The sequence below is a fragment of the Neodiprion fabricii genome, chromosome 7 (genome assembly GCF_021155785.1).
Source record: "Neodiprion fabricii isolate iyNeoFabr1 chromosome 7, iyNeoFabr1.1, whole genome shotgun sequence".
NCBI classification, from domain to species: Eukaryota; Metazoa; Arthropoda; class Insecta; order Hymenoptera; family Diprionidae; genus Neodiprion; species Neodiprion fabricii.
Window position 1 is genome coordinate 6,745,331 of NC_060245.1, and position 22,665 is coordinate 6,767,995.

Below are 22,665 nucleotides of genomic sequence, written 5' to 3' on the forward strand. Positions count from 1 at the left end.
GCGGAGCACTGTAATTTAAAAAGTAGAATCAAATTTTATAGAAAAGACAAAAGTAGAAAATCAGAATAATATAAATGTTCAAATTTTTTGCCAATTGAAAACTATGTGATAAGGTGTTATTTTATCACAGAAAAATATTAAAAACTGCCATCTATTGTAAAAGTAAAGAAATATGTAGAATATTTTACCGTAGTTGGTTCATCTCCGAAGAAGAAAGGCTTGTCAGCAAGCATGTCACAGAGAACCTTCAGATCGTCGCATCCAAACTGGGCGACTTCTTCAGCGGTGTGAACTCCCATACCTTGGGCCTTGACTTTTCGTGCACACTGAAACAAATCCAAGTACAATTCACTACAGATTGCTACAACGCTGCATTTCACACTCTCATCTCCCAAACTCAACCCTACCTCTAGTCTACCATCTAGGTATCAACCAAAGCTGTTGGTAAGTGTAATAACTAGACGAACGTCAATATAGAAAAAAAAAAAAAAAATTAAACGCAATCATTAACGCACAAGTTGTATGATGGACAAAAAAAGATATTACAGTTCTTCAATTGGTATTGCAAAAGACTTGACAACAGTTGTTCAATATTGAAAGCTCTCTTTACATATTTGTTTTGCAATTTTATTTACTTGGTGTTTAAAAGGAATATATTTAAAGACGAGAACCAACTATTCATAACTCCCCAGAGTTATAAATAAAGAAGTTTGCGATTATCACTTTAAAAAAACTCGACAAGAAAATAAAACAAAAAATGTTGATAGAGGTTGTTCTCATTTTCTCGTCGATTCAAATAATTCGTACCTTGTTAAATGCTGATCAATGCAACATTCAATAAAATCATTAAGTAAATATTGGATACATCATATTCTGAGGATGGATATTGACGCTCCGTTAATCTCTAGTTTAGAATAAAACGAAGCAAAACACAACGAAGCATTGTATAAAAGTGAAAAAATTTCAGATACTAATTAACATAGATAAATACTTGAAGTTTCTACTTTACACTAACTACTTGCAATATTCACAAACAATTAGAAAATTTTCAGGTATGATGTAATAGTTTAATTCGAAAAAGAACGCAAAGAATTACATATTAAAGATTCTCCCACATAACATGGTGTATTAGTTTCAATGGAGTAATGAACTATGGTAATGATACCAAAAAATTATTATTAGCACAACAGTATGGAAGTACCGATGAGAAATGTTATTCGATTTTCTGTTATATTACATATTGCTTGGTGTCAGTTTATAATTATACTATAATTCATTTACAATTATGATAACACACAAGTAACTCAATATTATAACCCACAGCTCATGCTACACCAAACCGTAAGAGAGATAAGACGAAACTCACCTTGCGACTGAATGTGAATTTGAAGAAGAAGTTTAGTATCGCATTCGGAATGCGAGTGCCAAATGCATGCTGCAGGTTCACTTTGAATCCTTTGAGTAACAGGTCTGGATTTTTGGTACGCCACCACCAAACAACCCAAACAAGGTGGTTCTCAATCATAGATATCATTGCGTGAGAGATATTCCGTTGCTCTGGGGTGAGACCTGCGTCCAAATCTTTTCCATACTTCTGGCCTAGTTCCCGAAGGATTATTGCACTGTCAGCAATTTCTTCGCCATTCAGCTCAACAAAGGGAAGTTGTCCCTTCTTGGAACGGAATTTCAGCTTGTGGTCGACATTCTGGAAAAAGAAACGAAAAAATATAATATAGTTGGTTACGTAAATAATGTTACGGAAAAATATCAAAAGAATCTCTGAAAAACAACTCCGACGTTTGGAACACAACAGAAAAAATTCAGCAAATTTCATAGATAAAATAATAGAGTTTTGCACCGAAAATGGTGTTAAATTTTTCTAAAATTTATTTTTTCATTAAATAACGAACGAGCATTTTTTTTTTTGACTGTTCGTGAACCATGTCTGAGATATCTTTGGTGGATAAAATGGTTATTGCAAAATTTTGCATTTTGGAACAGACATAAACTGTTTATTTTCACGAAGTCAAAGTTGCGTTAACGTAACGGAATATTGCAATTAGCAGTCAATATTTTACAACTTTGCGTTGATTCTAGAGTGGTTATCTTTGCAAAATATGAGTATGGTTTTCATCATTACTAATTACTGCATTCCAAACAATCCCGAAGTTTGAAAATAACGTTTTTTCATAGAAATGCATGGTTGCAATTGCACCAACGTTACCAAGTTCAGCCTCATTAAAAGGATGCCATGTAGTGAGTCGTTATCGACTGAGTAAAATGTCACGCACGTTGACTATCATCAGACCCTATAACCATCACTAACGTGGAAACACAACAGATAGCGGAATTTTATATGCGATACCGAACAAACACATTAAAAAAGTTTTGTTTCGTGCAAGAATAACGCGAGAATATGTATTTTCGCTACTAGTGATAATTCAATGATGGGAATTCGTATTCTGGCATTATTATTGCGTAAAGCAAAATCTAAAATTTCACTGGTTGAAATTTTTTCAAATCAACGATGCGCAGGCACTGTCTAATAACAGTTAAATAAGCGACATTATACCATAGCATACTCTCAATTTTCAGGAATTTAGAATATTACGCTTTATTGGAACTATAAATAATATTTCAGAGAACATTCATAAATTATTTGTGTAAAACCGTAAGTTATCTTCGAAACCTGCAGTACAATAAAAAGTTTTCTGAACAAGTGTCAAAAAACTCGGGAGTCTCAAAGAAGTTCAACCACAGAAAATTTTCCGTCGTACGGGTCAAATCGGACTCTTACGAACGCTACTAGGGACAAATTCACGTTAAAAAAGAAAAAAAAAAAATCTATACAATCTTGAATTAAAAAATCGTCATTTCGCGAAAAGACAAAAGGATACAACGAAACGAAACAAACAGCACGCGAGCGTGGAACAATGTCGGTAGGAAGCGGAGGAGAGGGAGTCGGAATAGGATGAATTAAATAATAATCTCAACTGCGGCTTGGATTTTCTCTTGCGCGGGTGGATATCTGAGTGGGGGCGAGAAACGTCGCCCTGGTGGCGAAGGGGTGAAAGAGGGACGAAGAGAGACGGAGAAAGGCCGATGAACTCGCGTAGCAAGCAGCAGCAGCAGCAGCAGCTTCCGTCGCTTGGCAACACCGCCGACGTCGCCGACGCTCGTATTGATCGCTCGACGCTCTCAGCTTTCGCCCGAGCTACCAGTCCTATCCATCCACAGGCCACAGGGACGCCCTGAGAGCTCAAAAGGGGTTTGACCGACTGTAACGGAGCAAACTGTGTAGCTGTACTCTACCTGCGGTGTAGCTACACGGAGCTACGCGCACACATCCGAGGCATGCGGTGTGTGAAGACGGGTCGGAAACGGATTCGTAGAGTGTCTAGCCAATCAAAACGAACGAGAAGATCCGAAGAGCGACGTCTCGACGTTGGCAAAAACCGTACCCCTACTTTTCCCGACGGTAATAAATGTTCACATCGCCATCGGGTGTGTTGTTTCGGAATGAATGGTCCTCGTCGTACGAAGTTATAGGAAGGGAGGAAAAAACCGTTGGAAAAATCTCGAGAAATGTTATTTGCCATTGATGTTATTACTCGAATAAACGCAACACAGTCCCGCTATGTGATAGAAATGAATCTGACAATGAGGAAATTTCAAAAATTTGAGGAAAGTTTTTATAATTCGAACTTTTGAAACGATTAGACTATTCTGTTCTTTTTTTTAATTAATGTGTTTCGAATTGTTTTGTTCACCATAGAATTGCCGGAAAAAAACAAATGGTTTGTCTCGGTGTGGTTGAACATGAATTTTTGTAAGTACGGTACAACAGATGTTCTTCGACAATTACATTAACATGTTGCAACTATTACGTAAGATTTCTGGAATGTTTTTCAAACAATTTGTAGGGATTTGGTCAGCTAGCAAAATGAGGCTAAATACATTAGAATCGGATCAAATAGACCAGAGTGTACCATTTTTAACGTTTAATAACGATAAAATGTTTACTGAAATTGTCAAATTTTGGCTTGTGCTATTCGAGTTTGCTCAGAATCATGTTTGCTATATCATTGCCGCAATTAAAATCGTTGGAGATTTTTTAAATTCTTTTTGTTTTCCTTTTTTGCTAAATTTTTATATCCACCATGGCGGTCATTCGTCCGTAATGGAGATTTCTATACACGTTCAATTGCCATGTTTCCACTTTTTCATTGACATTTATGAGATGACATAAGAGAGATTGATCCAAGTTCAAAAGTTTTGTATCGTGCTCTACATGTTTTGTAAATCCAAGAACATTTCACCAGCAACCAAAGGGATGCGAAGGTCAAAAGTAAACACAGTACCTCATCAAACCAAACATTTTCATATTAGTACAGTTGAATAAACATCACCACAATTTCTACCTATACTGTACTAACCTCAATTTTCTCTTTGGTATGCGTGTTAAAAATGCAGCAGTAACCGATGACTATGTAATCAAGAAACCCGCTAAGCGTTGGATGTTGTATAGGTAGGGTAAACAAACAAAAGATGAAAAAAGGCCCCAAAGTTTTTTTTTTTGTGGGTATTGGAGAAAATAATGTCTACCCTACCACATCGGTGTAGTTTACAAGAATGCCAAACACACCAGAGTGAAGAAAAATCGTCACAATATCACGCAACCAAGGAACCGTGAAAATTATGGAGCTGAAACTCTTCTCTTTGAGAGACTAAATATGTATGCGAATGAGTAGACTCAGCGTAAACCTCCACTTATACAATTTTATGTATATCCTAGTTTGCTACTTCTTCGAACACGCCGTTACAGTTCGAATGAATCAGGGTCGTTTGGTAAAGAATGAACGGGGAATATACAACCAAGCAGATTACAAGCAGTGAACGGCATCAAATGAAGGAAGAAAAAAAAACGAGAAAGATGAAAGAGAATAATCTCGGGAGAAAATAGCATTCATTATACGGTATATATATATAGAAGAGATGCGTCTAATAAAAGCCGGAATTGTGAACCTCTGAGCATGCATGCGAGCCACTATAGCGCGCATCTCGAGAGGTCAGCAGCCCATATCCTCTGCTCTAAACTGTCTCTCGTTACAGGCTGGCCCGTATTCGTACATCTATACTAACAGTATATATCAGATGTATGAGATAAATTGATGAAGCGATTTTTCAATTTTAACACAGAATTCCCTACTTATCAAGGAAACGATGCACTTTTAAACCAAAGCATGATTTCCATCGATAGCTACTCATATTTGGACCGCATCATGATATGAAAATTGACGTGTGAATGGGACGTATGGACAAATCACCGGTTAACCACGAAAAAATTTCATGTCATGACACATCACTCCAAGCGGATAAGTGTCCATAATCAGTTAGAAGTTTCATCGATATTTCTAGGATCTTCTCACTATGACGACACGACCAGAAACTCCATAAAATAATCAATGATTAATTTGTCTACACCTGAGATGTGAAGTAGCTCAATATGATTTCAAATTTTGAAGCTGACTCTCAAAAAGCGAATGCCCAACGTGTTGGATTCTAGCGAGTGGTCGCTTTTCAAATAAGGAACGTTCTGATGAAATTCGATACAGTCCATGCAGCAAGACACTGGGCGTACATCAGGTTTGAAAGTAAAGAATTCTACCTGGTTCAATCACCGGCAGTTTGATTTGAAGATTTTGTAAAGATATGTGTATGGGATAATGGCTTCCATAGATTGACAACGTGACGAAAAAGGTATTCTATTCATCACACTTATTGCACGTCGTTAACCGCGAACCTCTCATGGTGAGTAAAGCTGTCAGCCGTTCTTCCGACGGTGAGCTCCGCATATCTAGCAGTCGGGGCAATTCGTGCAAGTACATCACGTACGGAGAACCAGTTAAGGGAGGCGATTTGTCTGGAGTAATAACAGTTTAGAGTAACTCGAGTTGTTTGTAGCTCCTGCACGCGGTCCAGAGTCTAGAGCCACCCGCCATGACGAAGTAGACACTTGGGTTATACACACTGGCATTATACATTCGTGTGTACAACATATTATGCTCCGCAAGTTATGTTGTACATGGACATACCTGAGTCCTAGGGGGCCCATTGACCCATGGCAGTATAAGGACCGAAAAGTCCGTTGGCCTACAATCTGAGGTCGCCGCATCAATTACACATTATTGTATGATAAGGTAATGGGCTAAAAGGCATATTCACAGTTCACTGCAGCTTTCAGCAACAACAAGACTAGGGAAAGATGACCATCTTTTCTATTTTAAATGAACTCTACACGCGTATATAAGTATATTCCTACGGTAGTTATATTATTAAGGCCGACGCCGTCACGACGAAGCGCATTGTCTAGGGGTTGTTTCAACCCTCTTCATCCATACATCATGTCCAGCGTTGGGTTTCAGGTGAGTCACCTCGTCTGTCCACGCGTGACACACATATTCCCTAAGCCATACAGGCTCGAGTTTGCGTGCAGCAATTCTGATGAGAATGGAATGGATGGCTTGGAGCTGTAAATGTTTGAATATGTTCGATTACGCGATCGATGAGACGGAAATGTGAGATCCGACTGCAGGACTTAAAGCCGACACCTAGCTTCACGTGACTAACGCAGCCTACATGGAGCAGCAACCAACCGTGAACACCCGGTACAGTCACATTGGAAATTTAAAGACTTTTCAGTCCTTTATTTACACACTCGCACCAGAGCCGAGCTGCTGTACCCTGTGGCATCAAGCTCCACGATCGACGTTTACAAGGGATCGTCGTAAAGGGGGTCATTATTATGGTACCGTCTAATTTCGTATATATTGTATGTCAAGGGAAATGTTTTATGTAACTTGGTAATGCCCTGCTACCACCACCACTGCTACAGCTACTGTCAAAGTCGAGTAGAGGCCCGAGTGAATGTCACACAAGGGCTTCTGAAAAGTGGTTATATATCGGTTACACGGATGTGACTGACTGACTGAGTACATCAAACGTCATTTCCGGCCACAAGCTTCAACAATTCAACTAATTATGTTTGACGGATGTATGAGCGAATTGATCCTCCTCTTCTACTCTAATTCCAGCGGAGGTTAAAAATACTGAAAAATTAAACACGACACGAGGTTTCATGGATCTAATATAATCAACTTGGTCAGCTCGCTGAATTCGTTTGAAAATTCAAATCTTTCTCTTCGTTTCTGTTCATTCTTCGGAAGAACTTCAGATTTATGGTGGCGTTCAATATCTAGGTTCTATACCTACCGACAACATCGCGTACTACAGTCTTAGTGACGGAAAGGTGTTTTGCACTTCACAAAGCTAAACAAATCCCAATTTTTTTTTTGTATAGTAAACTTCGATATCAGCGAAGTTTTAAATTCTTTTTCTTTTTGAGAAAATAGCAGACATAACTGAGCACTTAAAAGAATCGTAATGTATTCAGAACAACAGAATTTAAAACCACTTTCGCAAAAATGTGTATAAAAGTGGGGTCTGCACTTTGATCCGATTTAGCTGTCCAATTTCATTCAACATCGACGGTTTCAAAATTCTATTCTTCCCGCCACTCATTCGGGCTGATTGGACGATGAATTCACAGCTCGGGATCATCACTCTCCTATACGTTCGAGGTCCCGCAATCTGCTCCCACCTTCAAGAGTTGACCACTGATGATTATATCGTTCAATAAGCTCCGGTGATCGGATCACGGCTACTGAAAATTAGAGCAGATTGGAGGGCTCGAAACGACCAGAGATAACTGTAAGGCATGGACCTTCATTCAACCTGCCTCAAGAAGATATGGGGAAAATGGTCACCTTACCTTTCTTCACCTTTCCTCAATCTCTTAAAACAACCTATACCTATATTTAGTTGACTGTATCGATGTTCTCAAACTCAATTGTCACGGTAACCTACATGCATCAGTTTTTCGAAATGACGCGAGTAAAGTTATCGGTGAAAGTCAGAATAATCAATTGGATTTATGAAATATAACCCCAATCTCAATGACAATCGAAGGACCCTATCAAGTACTATAACTTGCTCACCAGGTGCAATAAATAGTTGAAACCCAAAGTAGGATCGCCTGCAGTAGTCGTCTCTATCCGAGGCACTTTTTCAGAGTCCAACGCTCCCTTTCTACTCACTCCCTACTGGAGTGGACTGTTCAGCGTCTATAAGGACAACGGGTTCGTCACATCTGCGTCACACATGGCCTGGCAGCGTCGAAGAGGAATCTTAATTTTACGGGTTTTTAGTTTTTACGCGGATGCGTGCGTTGCCCGTTGGGCTGTTTTTTCATTCCCCTTTATCTTCTTCCTTTTTGCTTCCTCCTTTAGCCGTAGCCAAGGTAGAGTCATAATTTGAACCAATTTTGATTTGAACCAGACTTCGGACCGGATTCCTCGATGACCGTGTAAATGAACACGAACATTAAAAAAACCGGCGCCGCAGGAAATATATCCAAGAGTTTGAAATAGTTAAACTGTATAAACTGTAAAAGAGGGAGAAAAAAAACCCTGTCAATCATCGAACATAGTGAACCCTTTATTTTTCGGATAACGACTCGCGTTTGGTACTATAACCGGTTGATAAGACATACTTGAATCCGAGAGGAGTGAACACGATAACTTCTTTCTTAATTTATTTACCATTATCAAAGCCAAAGTTAAAAATAGCCACGTTATGGATATAGCAGCGGGGCCCCGTGCATGGTATAGTATTACACGGCAGGTTTTCATGATAGGATTAACGTAGGTATGCACTTCACATACCAGAGCATGTTAGCTTAGGTTCAAAATTCAATATACAAATACGGGTCGGTACTATCTCTCTTCGCTGTGGTCTGTATTGCGTTGATGAGGAAAAACGCCGCTTTCTCCATCAGCTCTGTAACCATTATAGGTATGCTCAATCAGTGATTCAAACGCCTGAATATCGTTTACTTGACCACTGGCATTGAACACGTTTACTTCAATGGAAAACCAAAAATTCAAAGTATCTTTGATTCCAATTTATAAAAATACTCAATCATAGAATGAAAATTCCTTACTGATATCAGTCTATCGATGAACTTTCAGTACAGCAATACTGTAGTTATTTCACTGATGTGCACAAATGCGTTCGTAGAATCAAGTCTCTATTACTTTCATCGTGGCAACATGGTCGTGTCACTCATCGTCAGCTTCTGGTATCCGAGAGCCTCACCCATTCCATTCCCTTCACATGCGTATCATTTTCTCCATCAAGTACAAGCCTCGGCGATGTTATTCTTCGACTCTAATTACACCTTCCGACGAGATGCATGGCAAAAAAAGGCGGGTACACCCGAATACTGACAGCACTGTAATTGCATGGCTATGCTTGAAAATTGTTCCGTTCGTACTTCTTTTGCACTCTGCTCAAAGATTTTCCCGATTCTTCGACCGCCGGAACCGTTGGATTGGTAATTCATTCGGTTTACAGCCTCTATAGACTGCAAGACAGATCAAACTTCTAGGTAGACGAACGGCAAACTGTCGGCTGCTTGTGAGTCAACCGATCCCCGGTGTCCTATCGCTTTGCCTAACCGTAAAATTTTATGTGTTTACTGTCCTCGAGAGCCATTGTTGTCCATCGTATAACCGAACTCCGTGATAGTATATCCTGGAGGCGATTATATGGCGAGATCTGTGAGCTCGAAGCTTAAATGCGGATAGTCCAGATACAAGGGCAGGCGGTTTTACGTTTCTAACAACCAAGAAACGATGTAAGAAATTAAACAAACCGCATGAGACGTACAATCTGCTCCGACTTTGCAAGCTGTTATTCATATCGTGAAATCGCATGCACTACTATTTGTAGTTCTTGGATGAATTGTGTATATATACTAATATTAACAAGCGGCATTCGTTCAAGTAAAAGCAAACAGCTTCACTTCATTCGCAATATCCGATAGAACATAATTTTCATAAACTCGGAATGCCAGACCACGACTTAGGAATGTATTTATATTTCTTATCCACGTTAGATCTTTCACGTAGAAATATTTATGTGCCTACATACGTGCAGGTACGGTACGTGTTCAATACGTGCTTCACAGAGTGGAATGCTTTGGCGCTTGCAATTTGTTGCGGTTAGACCACTTTACGTTATCTAGATGATCTATGGTGATATATCCGTTCTTTTTTTCGATCGATAACGTATTTAGTGAAATACACGGGACACGACTCGGACAGGAAATTCAATTTCGTGTGATTCCGTTTCAAAATAAAAATTTACGGTAATCCCGAGTACCTTTCGTACTGCTTAGTTGCCTAACATCCTGATGGATTCCTTAACGTGACTAATACGTTACGCACACCGCAAGGGATAACATATAATGCTCACATTGTAATTCAATTTGTTTATGCGCCCCATACTATGTTCAACAAAGACCAGTGTACCTATAAACAATAGCTCGAGACAAAAATCTGAGGATAAAAAGTAGACCGACTTGCCTAAATGCAGGCGGGTACGTTAAACGTCCTGAACTGCGCATACTCGAGATTATCGATTTTCCATTTGATATTTATTTATGTATTCATTTTTATATATTTATGATCTTCCGAACAGCCAAACTCCGAAGCCTGAAAACCCCGAAAGTGCACAAAGTGGATGATGCAGAGTTTCAAAAAGGTGAGTTCTTTGTTTGTCAACTATGGAGATTAATTTTTCGGAACTCTGACTTTCGGAGCTTTGCACTTTAGGCATTTTGTAACTCTGGAATTTGGTATACCGAAATTGTGACGTTTCGGAATTTGGAACATCTGCTCGAAAGTTTTCAAGTATTTCGTGATTCAGAATTTAAACCCCATCCATCATTATCAACCCGTAGACCTTGAGTTGTTCAAGGGTTGGTAGTTGTCCTGGTCGAAAAGAAACATAAATTAAGAAAACGGCTGCGCTGCTGGTTCGAAGTTTACTTGCTTAGTACCTAAGTAAATCAATATTTGGGTAGTGTTTCATCATTCCAAATTATTTCTGGCTCAGCAGAGTTTCGAACTCACTGCACATTGTATATCTCAAAAGAACACCACGTGATTAGATAATCAACATGATTAATACGTTATAAAACACTGAAAGTAAAAATATACTCTGCTTTTATCTCCAGCTCCAGTATATGGTACACCTCATCTTTACATATATATATCCTTCGAGTGTGATATTTAACAACTTCATCGTAAACCATTCGAAGTACGAATCACTTCTGTACCGTAACGCCATAAAGTTGATCAATCTAACCAGATGTAACAGGGTTTTTATATGTTAGAAGGTGAACGTCTACTGTCATGAGACGGTGCCTGCATGCCAACGCGTTCTTAAATTACACCGCGACGAAAGGCAATACTGCTTGCGATAATAAGGAACCATACTGTGATACTCGTATAGGTGTGTGAATTGAAACGATGCTGCGAGGGGACAACTACAAGGGGACGAATGGGGTGTGCTACAATAGTGCGGCAAGTCATAACCGCGTATATAATACAACCGTACGGGAATTACGACTAACAACGTTAGCGCTTATTCGATGGTTAAGGAAGCACGCAGCAGCCGTTAGCGCTCATTAACAGGACGATTAGCAGCCGGCTCGCTTTGTTCCTCCGTGCATTGCACATGTAACACAAAGAGAAAAAAAAAGACCGCCTATGGTTGACGCCTGTGCGTAGATTCTCTGGAATACGCGTATAATGCACGAGCCAAGTGACGAGAGAAACTCTGCAAAAGATGTTGGAACGATACAAATGCGTATCAGCATGGTGCGTCCGGTAAAAAATCCGTAAAGAATTCAAGAATATTTTCAGATTATTCAAGAACATTTTGGATAAAATAAGAATGCACGAATGTAGAGGGCATTGTACATAATCGGCGCGACGTACGAGATAGATGTACGTTATTTCTATACCAGCCTGTTAGTAAGAAAAAATTAAAAACGCGATTCGATGCGGAATAGTACTTTTCAAAAACAGTTACTCGGTGAACATAAATAAGTATATCATTCGCGGCAAACGTTAAAAATAGAATACTTCTAGGACACAAGAAAAATTCAACAATTTTTCCAAAACTTTTTACGCACAAGCAAAATTCAAGGACATTTCCAGGACCTTAAGGACTTCCAGAACCACTGGTTACCATGGAATCAGAAAAATATCATGTTAGACGTCGTTTTCAGAAAATTCATAAAGAGAGAGAGACTTTCTTCCAAACTCTACTGTAATAAAAAATATAATATAGAAATCAAGTATTAGTTGTACGAAATAGTTAGACGCTAACATCTAACTATCTATACTCAAATCTGTATAGGTATACCGATGATTATTCTACGTTATGTAACACAACGCAAACTTCCTTGCAGACTTCTGTTTTCATTTTTGTCATGCCACACGCATTTTGGTAGTAGTAGTGGCAGCGAGAAGATGAGGATACATTCATACAAAGTTCGTGAGCTGCGGCCTCCGGCTTGCACTTTACAATCTATCCGTACCGATCTTGACGCGACGTTCCGGAATTCACTCGGCCCCCAAAGACTTGTTCGTTTTCAGGTCACTAGAGCCGTGAGCAAGACGTCGGAATGTGGCACTTCCGCTCATGCCCAAAGCCGTGGCCGTAGGATGTTTTGTTTGCAAATCAACGTGCGCATGCACTTGCGACAGTTCCTAGTATAGCACCGGCACGTCCGCAGACTGCAGGACAGGTGAGATGGCCTTTGTTGAACGGATACACGCGTGCGTGCGTGCGTATGTGTGTGAGTTATACGTGCAACGTATACGCACTGCATTTGCATATATCGAGACACACGTTGTACCTCTTACGGAGTAGTTCGTATAATAAAACCAGTTATCGGACTGCGATAAACAAGAGACTTGTAGGAGGTATATGATGTACACGGATGTGGATCTCCTCTTTTTCTACTTGACACCGGACTTCGGTAACGCTTTCAAGATCCTTGTGTTGTACCTACGATTACGGTTTCACTTGGTGAACGAATATAAGTAGAGCCTCGATAAATATGTATTTGAATTTACAAAATATGTACAGATAATGTAGATTTAAAAAACTAAAATATGAAAAATGGAAACTGCATTTTCTGGTTCCCAACATAACACTTTATGTAAAAAATCAAATAAGGAATGAAAATGGTTCGAATCAAAAATATGAATTTACGTATTAATCCGGGCCCTGAATATAAGAATGTGTATATACACTTGGGGACAATGAATCTGAAACAGTTAATTTTTTATACTAGACAGTTATGTTGGCAACACAGAGAAACCTACAGCGCCATAGTCGGCCGAGCGCGAAACAAACTCAATCTCAATAAACAATGAACATAACATAACCCATCACCGTGTCGATCCAACAAGTCATTATCCCCACGGTATTGTAAGGTTAGATTCAACGGTCATGGGTTACGTTATGTTTATTGAGATTGAGTTTGTTTCGCGCTCGGCCGACTATGGCGCTGTAGGTTTCTTTGTGTAGCCAACATAACTGTCTAGTGGAAAAAATTAACCGTCTCACAATCAGATTCATTGTCCCCAAGTGTACGTATAGTTCATCGACGAGATAATTAATACAGTTACTTTTATATGAGTATAAATGAAATATGAGCCAAGTTTATACATAGACATAAAAAGTAAGGCAAGAAGTGTAAAGAAATCATACGATCGGCATGAAGAGCATCAGCTGATCGTCAAAATTATCTTATACCGCCCGCATAGTTAGATGAATGGATCTAATTTCATTCAAAGAACCCGTCCAACTTTTTATGCTGTAGGAGTAGTTCAGTCAGTGATGAAAAAATCACGTTCTCTTTGTCATTTCAAATCTTTGGGTGTCATGGTGAGGGCGCGGAAGGAAATAACGTATTTCTCCTTTTTCTTGTTGTGTGAAAAATGATAAAGACTTGTATAAGCTGAAGATCCAAAATTTTGAGAAAAAGTTTCTGTATATTGGAAATTGAAAAAAATAAAATTCACTTTTGATGACAATGAATTGCATTTACAATAATTATAACATAATTTATCTCAAAATAACTGTTGTACAGTTTGTGGCTGAGATAATGAACAAAGAAAAATAATCATTTGAAATTGATGCTTCGCCTGTTTAAAAAAAAAAGTATCCTGAATAGTTTCAGATTTTTCGTTCAACTGCTCAATTATTAATAAATATATTAGTGATTTTGATAAGGACCTTTGTTAAAATTTTCAAAAACTGTATTTTTCATTTCAAACACTTCAAAACTGGGCCCATCGTGGGCCAATTTTTTTCCATTTTATTCCAGCACTTTCAATTTCTTTAGTCAACTAAAACATCGTTTGAACGGTCTGAAAACTTCCAAAAAAAAATTCTCAATACTTCTATTTTTGATTTAGAACATTTCTAGACCGGTTCCATTACGGATCGATTATTGCCTATATTTTGGCACATTCAACTTTCTTCATCATCTTGATAATCATTCTCAATACTTACAAATAATTGGGCAGTTGAATAAAACAATCTAAAATAATTCAGGCTACTGTTTCATAGTTGGGAAAATTGCAGAAAATTTTTTGAACAAAATCAAATTTGGTGAGGATCAGACATTGTTTGGGTTCGCATGGAATTCGGTATATATATATTATATATACATCACGTCGCGTCGCGTGGATTTCGTCGGGGGTAAGAATTTCTAATTCACATACATGTACAGCATAACCATACGTTTACATGTGTAACTAACGCCTCCTGCCGCTTTGGCGGCGCTCTTTCTTCAGCCTGAACGCTTATAATATATATATACACATATTTATATGCGAGACCGTTGACCCTTCTTGTCGCGCCGCCTGGTAATTCTAACGACGACAAATTTTTCTTTCAAGAATGGAATGTTGAATCCGCTCCTCTTTTCCCCCTTTCCTTACCGCCATAATTTAAAAATCTTCTCGCGTCGTGGATCCGCAGTGTTACGATCGTTAATCCCCGGTAAAACAACTACGAGGTTTATAATAAGGGGAAAGAGATAGAGAAGGAGAAGAAGAAGAAGGAGGAGGTCCAATTGAAGGATTAATTAATTAAACTATACAATGAGAGAGTAAATTGGTGGTAATGCGACGGTATGCAGTCTGAATCCTCTCTTCCTATCAGCAGGGAGAGCAGCTTCGACTCGACGCAATAAAGACGCGAGAGTCCCAACTGCAAGCTTCATCGGTCATAATATTATGTGTGGGTGGGTCTCCACTGATAGCAAATTATATATTATATATAAATGGTATGTGCACAGTACCGCGTTACATATATTATGCAACTAATTCAACTTTTTACTCTACGCTTCGCCCACCGCTTACATTCATTGAAATTCAAAATTGTCATAAAAAAAAAAAGTGTATTCTTCTTACGATCGTTACAACGTTATCAAAATAATACACCATTCGACTTTCGAATATGAATTAGCAAATTTCTTTCACTATTTACACCTCGAGGTCTTATTTTAGTAAAGTTTCCATACGATTTTCACAGCTTTCGTTCAATTTAGTTAGCACTTTTCTTTTTCTTCCAACGATTCTACCGATCAACGATGAAAAAAATTCTGTAACATTTCGAGGTTTCGTAACTAACAATGAAACGCGATACAGGAGACTGATTGCAAGATAATATTTATTTTGAATCGTATTTGTTCACGCTGCAGTGAAAGATTTATAAAATAACTTGCTCGCCTTTCTGTCACACGTTTTTATTATCTGTTGCAGAGGAATGCTTTCGAAGCGAGAATTGTTGCCGACAGACGTAACAACATGAATCATAAGTAGTATATTCGACTCGAGTGAATGAGAGAGCGGTGCTTTTGAACTGGGGAAAATCTAATGATCGAATCTCCGAGCGAGTCTTCGTTACAGAGAATTTTTCCGCTTCAGCTCTCTCTATAAATGGTCTCTTAATAATACTTTCCATAAAATAATAAATATAACATATATACCCAGTAGAAATTAATTCTTCAAGTATCTCAATCTTCTTAAAAATTCGTCTCAACATTAATATTAAACATCGATTAACGATCGTCACAAAATTCGATGATGCGATTCACACCGAAGAATATCTGACGTGTGATTTTGCAAATGCAGTGAATACATTTCCACCGTAGAATTATATTTTCCGTTGATAATAATAACGACAACAACAATAATAATATACCACGTATAGAATCCCCGGACTTTTATCACGTCGTCGAATTTTAATATCTTTTCATCCCCGCGTTTATCAGGGTTGGATTTGTAATGCCTTTGGGGAGGTTCTTCGATAAACGATCGTCCAACTTTTACACGTACATTTCGTTAATCTCGTCGATCTCTGATCGTCGGTCTGCATTGGAGATAAGCGAGATAGTCGCAACCTGAGACGGCCTTCCTTTCATCCATTTTGTGTAGCATTGACCCCGGCGGTTCAACTGACAATGAGCGGGGCCGGATCAATCTCATCGTCAGACTCCATTCTTGTATAGAATGCAGAGAGAGAGAGAGAGAGTTTGAATGCAGTTATCCGAGCGATAATTATACACTGACGTGACTCAACTTATGCGTATATTTTATGTACAATACATTCACGTTCAGACGTATAATAAAACGTTCATGTTCTCAGGCTGCGTGGTTTTTACATGAACAGCGAGAAGTCGATCGGTTGCACGGTTGTAAAAGTGAAAATTAACATTCACAGGCTACGGTGGGATTGTTCGAAAAATATTTCTTGCAATTTTTTTCTTTGATTAAACCGTAAGCACTTGAATTTTCGAGTCAAACGCAATTTTTACTTTTTTTTCATTAGTATTTGGTACAATTGAACCGTAACATCGTATCGGGCTGAAGTTTTTAACGTTGGTCGTTGTTTAAAAATTATTAAAATGTCGTTATTTTGCAACTTTGAGATTGATTGAGATTTAGTAAATTGTTAATAATACAGCATCAACAAACTGAGACTTTGTAAATTCAACTTTTTTTTTTTAGGTATTCTAAAGATGCAAAATAGTCAATTTTGTTACTAACTTCAGCCTCGTGACCGGGATCATTTCTAATTTTTTCAATGTGGACAGGCATCGGCGAATATTTTAGGATAACTTTAACTACTTACGCTATGATTGCCAATTAGCTCCAGGCTCTAGCTGTAACGGATATGATAGTGTTGATGAATAAATTCAGAAAATTGTTTGTCCCAAAATTGATACTTTTCATTAACTTTTGTTACAAAAATAATGGCATTATGAACAAAGGTTTAGATGTCGATACTTCATTTCAAATAACTTCAAAATTGTTAAACATCCAGTAAATTCGTTCGATTTCCTTCAGAAGACCATTTTCTACAACATCACTGAAATAGATATTATTATTTTTCAATAGTAGATTCGGTATCGCTAATTTGTTGATCATAACGAACATCGCTGAGCGTTGCAAAATTAAATATTCAACAAAGCCAACATGATGGAAAAAAAAAAATAAAAATTTAGCTATCCCAGTGAATATAGTCTTATCAATAAATGGATCTCTATCGTAGAGTGAAATCGAAGAATCTACAAGATTGAAGTTAGTAACGTTAACCGTTAACGAAGAATCTGAAAAAAGAAGCGTATAAAAATTTCAGATCGAGTTCCAAGAATAATCGAGTTTCTAAAATATTAATACGCCTTGCTTCAATCACAAGTTTTACTGAATTTCGGTACAATCGTATAAATATTGCCGAACAACGATCTTTCCTAAAAATACAGCGTTAAATAAATTTAACTCGATGCGTATTTACTGGATTTGTAACAATCTTCACACACCTACTGCTATATTCGAATTCCGTGCAAAGACGCAGAACGAATGCATAAAAGCTATGCGACGCAAAAGCTGCAGTCTGTTGCCGGTATTAAACGGCTGGGTATTAAAATGACTAAGGCACTTATTAATTTATTTTTCTCCGAGCGTGCTAAAATTAGTTCACGCATCCCGTGCAGCGTATTACACACCTACCTTATACATTTTTGCGTCATGTAAACTATTATTATTATACACCGGCAATAATATCATTGATTCTACTACGCGTGCTGCTTATATATCCCACGCGAATGAAATAAAAGGACAATAAATTTGCATATTGTACAAAATATGATACGTGAAGAATTTTATTGCACGAGAGATTTAATTCTTTGGATTATTTATTTTTTTGTGTGTGTGTGTGCAATATGCTTTGTACGATATAAGAATGAAGCTTCAGGTATTTGAGTTTACCGATAAACCATTTTGTGCAGGAATAAAAAAAACTAGAATTGCTGACTGGTGGAAGGACCGGAATATCGAATTTTCACAGACGCGAAAATTTTATTAACAGTAGAATCTAAATATGTGGACAGTTCAAGTACTGAAAATTGCAAACATAGTATAGAAAGGTCAAAACATCGAGAATCTGTATCAGATTTTATATTATCGAGAGGAATTCTGACGATTCTACAGTTTGGTATTCCATGTTCTGACCTTTCCAATCTTTTGCTTCTCCACACTTTGACTTTCAATAATTTTTAATTCCGTATGTTAAGTTATCGCTTTTTTAAAAATGCGATATTGCGACTCTTCAATTTTTTGATAATTCTATATTTCGACCCCCCCATCCTCCACTTTTCAATAAATCTGTTCAGTTTTTTTTTTTTTTTTTTTAGGATTAGAAATTTGTCCCTTTATCCAATTCTGTAGTGATATAAGACGTACAACTTTTCGGAAAATAAGCGTTCACGGTATTATAAGAAGCACAAAAGAATTTTTACATACAAAGTAATAGAAAGTACTTTCCCTGTATGTAATAAAGGAACCGGCTTTGCACCCAAACTTTGAAATTTTTGCAACCTTTGTCAAAATAACTTAGCCGTCAAACGATTTTTTCAAACAAGTTCGATGGAAAAATGATGACTCCATTATTGTGTACAGGGATTTTCGACCCTCAGGAACTCAAATTTGAAGTGATTTTTGAGCTGCATAGCCGGCGTTTCGGGAAGACAGAAAAATTGGAAGTTTTTTACGTTTCTCTCAAAAACTGCTATCGGTAGATGAAAAATGACTTGAGCATTGTGTGGAGCAGAAAATTCTGCATCAAATTACGCCCTCGTATATCTGAAACGGAATCGTATTAACAGATTAAAAAAAAAAAGAAGTTATTTCACCAAAATTCCCTAGACCCCGTCGATAAGTAGGATTTCTTTTTGCTTAATTCGTTAATCCTACTCAGTTTTCGACACGCGAGGACATAATTCGGTGTAGAATTTTCTGCTCTACACGGTGCTCTGGTCATTTTTCATCTATCGGTACCAGTTTTTGAGGTTAACGTAAAAAACTTGAAATTTAACTGTTTTCTCGAAAAAAACACCGACTATTCAGCTAAAAAATGACTAACGAATTACCGAAAAAGGATTAACGAATTAAGAAAAAAGAAATCCTACTTATCGACGGATCGCGTCTAGGGAATTTTGGTGAAATAACTTCTTTTTTTTTTTAAATCTGTTAATCCGATTCCGTTTCAGACTTACGAGGGTGTAATTCGATGCAGAATTTTCTGCTCTACACGGTGCTCTAGTCATTTTTCATCTATCGGTACCAGTTTTTGAGATAAACGTAAAAAACTTGAAATTTAGCTGTTTTCTCGAAGAAAACCGGTTATTCAGCTAAAAAATGACTTCAGATGTGATTTCCTTAGGGTCGAAAACTCCTCTGCACAAAAATGCAGCCACATCCCGAAATTATTTTATTCACTGTCAGACCTATTCTAACTGGAATAACACGGGTGCAACATGCATACCCATATTGTTCGAACACAAAGCGGTGAAGTTTCCATTCCAAGTCTCTATCGACAATATCTATGCACAATATACGTCGACACGTACATGCATAGACGGTGGGTATATAATATCAAGGCGCGATATCCGGTGGTGGGTGTCACGTGTAGCATATGCGATTTGAATAGGATATAGTCAAACTGACGGCTCGCTGGCTATACCATTTACAAAATACAAATTGAAAAGGTTTTCCATTTTGTCATAATGTACAGAAATAATAATACGCCACATATTTTTGGCGGAAGAAACTGAATAAAAAATATATCTTTCTTCGAACTATGAATTGGATTTTTCATTTATTTTTTAAGATTATTAAAAATTTGTAAAACGGTGTACTCCAGTAAATCCTTGGGTATAATTTTGTGTCAATTTATCGTTTACGACAAATTTATCGAGTATTCATTTCATCGATTTTTTTCGCAAGCTCTGCACGTGTTTTCGAAAATCTGGTGAATTTTTAATGCAACATACGTACATGCAATGCATTTTATATTATTTATTAATTGGTTTTAATAATCTGTAACAACAAAAGAAAGAAAAAGAAAAAGGTATCGTCTAAGGACGATTTAAAATCAGTGTCAATTACGTGAAGTAACAAATGATGGACATCATGTAATTTTAAACCAAAGGAAAATGAAAGAAATGGACCAATTATTTTCTTTTATCTTATGAAATATACAGGCACTATTAATGTGCAATGTTTCGATGAAACGACTTTCGAGAAGTTCGAAGTCGTTTAAACTCATATTGCATTCATATATACAGTGAAATGGGCAATTAATACCGATACGATACATAGCGTATAATGTAAAAACGATGATTATCATCATCACAAACACACATCACATCACATATGATACAGAGGATGCAGACAAAGCTAATAGTATTTACACGAATCTTATTTTCGAAGTAAAGAAGAACGTGCGCGTGATAAAATTAAAAAATCTAACATACGTCACGGAATAAATATCCATCTCGTATAAACGGTAAAGTATCGAGTAAAAATAATGATTCTAATGTATTCAATTATTGTAATAAGCTTTTAACACGCGTCGATGCAGAGTTTTATTATAATTTTATATATTCGACGAGACTATAAATTAATATAAAAATTGAAGGTGTATAAAAGGTGTGATTTTATTTTCACACGAAAATATCTATGCGATGCGTTTATTTCAAGTGCAGCTGTACCGAAAAAATCTCTTAATTGATCTGTTTTTAAAAAAAAGAGAAGCAGAGAAAAAAAGGAAAAGATATGAAGAAAGAAAAAATGTGCTCAGACTACGAATCATTTCCGAGCCATAGCAAACTGATACTACATACGTTAAATATAATTCTCCCCTCTGTACGTATTTGACGTCGTACGCTAAACGAGCAAGTATTACATGCATATATATGGGGCATGCCACGTCAATTCAACCTGGGTTTTACCCTAGACTTGGCACGCGATTTTTTTTACGATTGCTCTCACTTTGAAAGGTACTCTGTTTTTTTTCGACTCAATTTTAATACTCTACGATTTTTGGAATCGTTTTTATCGACCGACCAAAATTAAAAATTTGAAAAAATTCTGAAAAATCCTGCCAAAATTTTTAACAATAAGCTTGAACCCGGAGTGTGCCGATCTTCCTTTCTTACTGTTTTCAAGTTTTTCCCGAAAAAAAAAAAAATGTTTCAGCAACTTTCCATAGTAAAACGACTTTCGCTTCTGATTTTTTTAGCGTTTTTTTTTCTAAAATAGCTTGAAAACAGTAAGGGAAAATCAACCCACTCCGGGCCCAACGTTGAAAATTTTGATATTCGACGCAGGATTTTTCCGAATTTTTGCAAAATTTTTAATTTTGGTCGGTGGACAAAATCGTTTCCAAAAATCGTAGAAAACTCCAATTGAGACGAAAAAAAATAAAAAAACAGAGTACCTTTCAAATTGAGAACAATCATAAAAAAATCGCGCGCCAAACTGAGAGGTCAAGGGTAAAACCCAGGTCGAATTGGCAAGGAATGCCCCGTATATATACATACATGTATATGTGTTGTTTGGACCGGTCGAGATTGAAGTTAAAAGCGTCACAGAGAGAAGGTCCTAGCGGAAGTCATACGTGGTGAATCCCGCGAGTGCAATTGAGGTTTATATATGCGCCCCTCGACCGAGAACGTTAAATTCGTTATAGAACACGAAGATACCGCACTGCATGAATCACAGACTGAGGTCAGGAAGCGTTGTGATAAAAAAAGGCGATTCCGAGTTTTAGGAAAAATTACGAAATATTTTCACCTATCAGCCTTTTTTTTCAAAAATTATTCAAAGACACGTAATTATGTCGTTACGAACTATAATGGAAGGAGTCACTGATGTGAATAATCGGTTTAACCCTTTGAGTCATAGCGATAAATATTCTTACCACCTACTTTGTATCCATTTTTTTTTGTAAATCTGTAGAGAACTTTTCAACATATATCTTTGAGCTTTTTTGCCGTTTCCAATAGCGTACTACGATCGGTTTTCAATTCTCGAGAGTATTTATTGCGATATAATGTGAATTATTATTGTTAGAGACAAATTGATTGAAGAAAATGGCGAAAATTTAAGGAATAATTCATTTCCAAGAAAGTTGCCTCGCTACAGGTATACATGTTTTAAATAAATTATGAGTTTTTGGGGTCGCTGATTACGAATGTGAGATCGAATTCTAAAAATTCAAAATGGCGGATCAAATATGGCGAAAGAAAAATCCAAATTCGATCGAGTCCGGAGAAAAAACTCTGTCCAAGGGTATTTGGGGTAACTGATTATGAATTTGAAATCAGAT

The 22,665-nt window shown here is 37.4% G+C and overlaps 1 protein-coding gene across 1 annotated transcript in view; it reads right to left on the bottom strand.

Annotated features, from left to right (window-relative positions):
• LOC124185960 (failed axon connections) overlaps positions 1-22,665 on the bottom strand; it is a 36,252-nt gene that overhangs the window by 2,345 nt on the left and 11,242 nt on the right. The window contains exons 2-3 of the mRNA XM_046577220.1: positions 1,367-1,705; positions 189-326 (exon numbers count right to left, since the gene is read on the bottom strand). Coding sequence (XP_046433176.1) covers positions 189-326; positions 1,367-1,705 — 477 coding nt within the window. The remainder of the gene's footprint in view (positions 1-188; positions 327-1,366; positions 1,706-22,665) is intronic.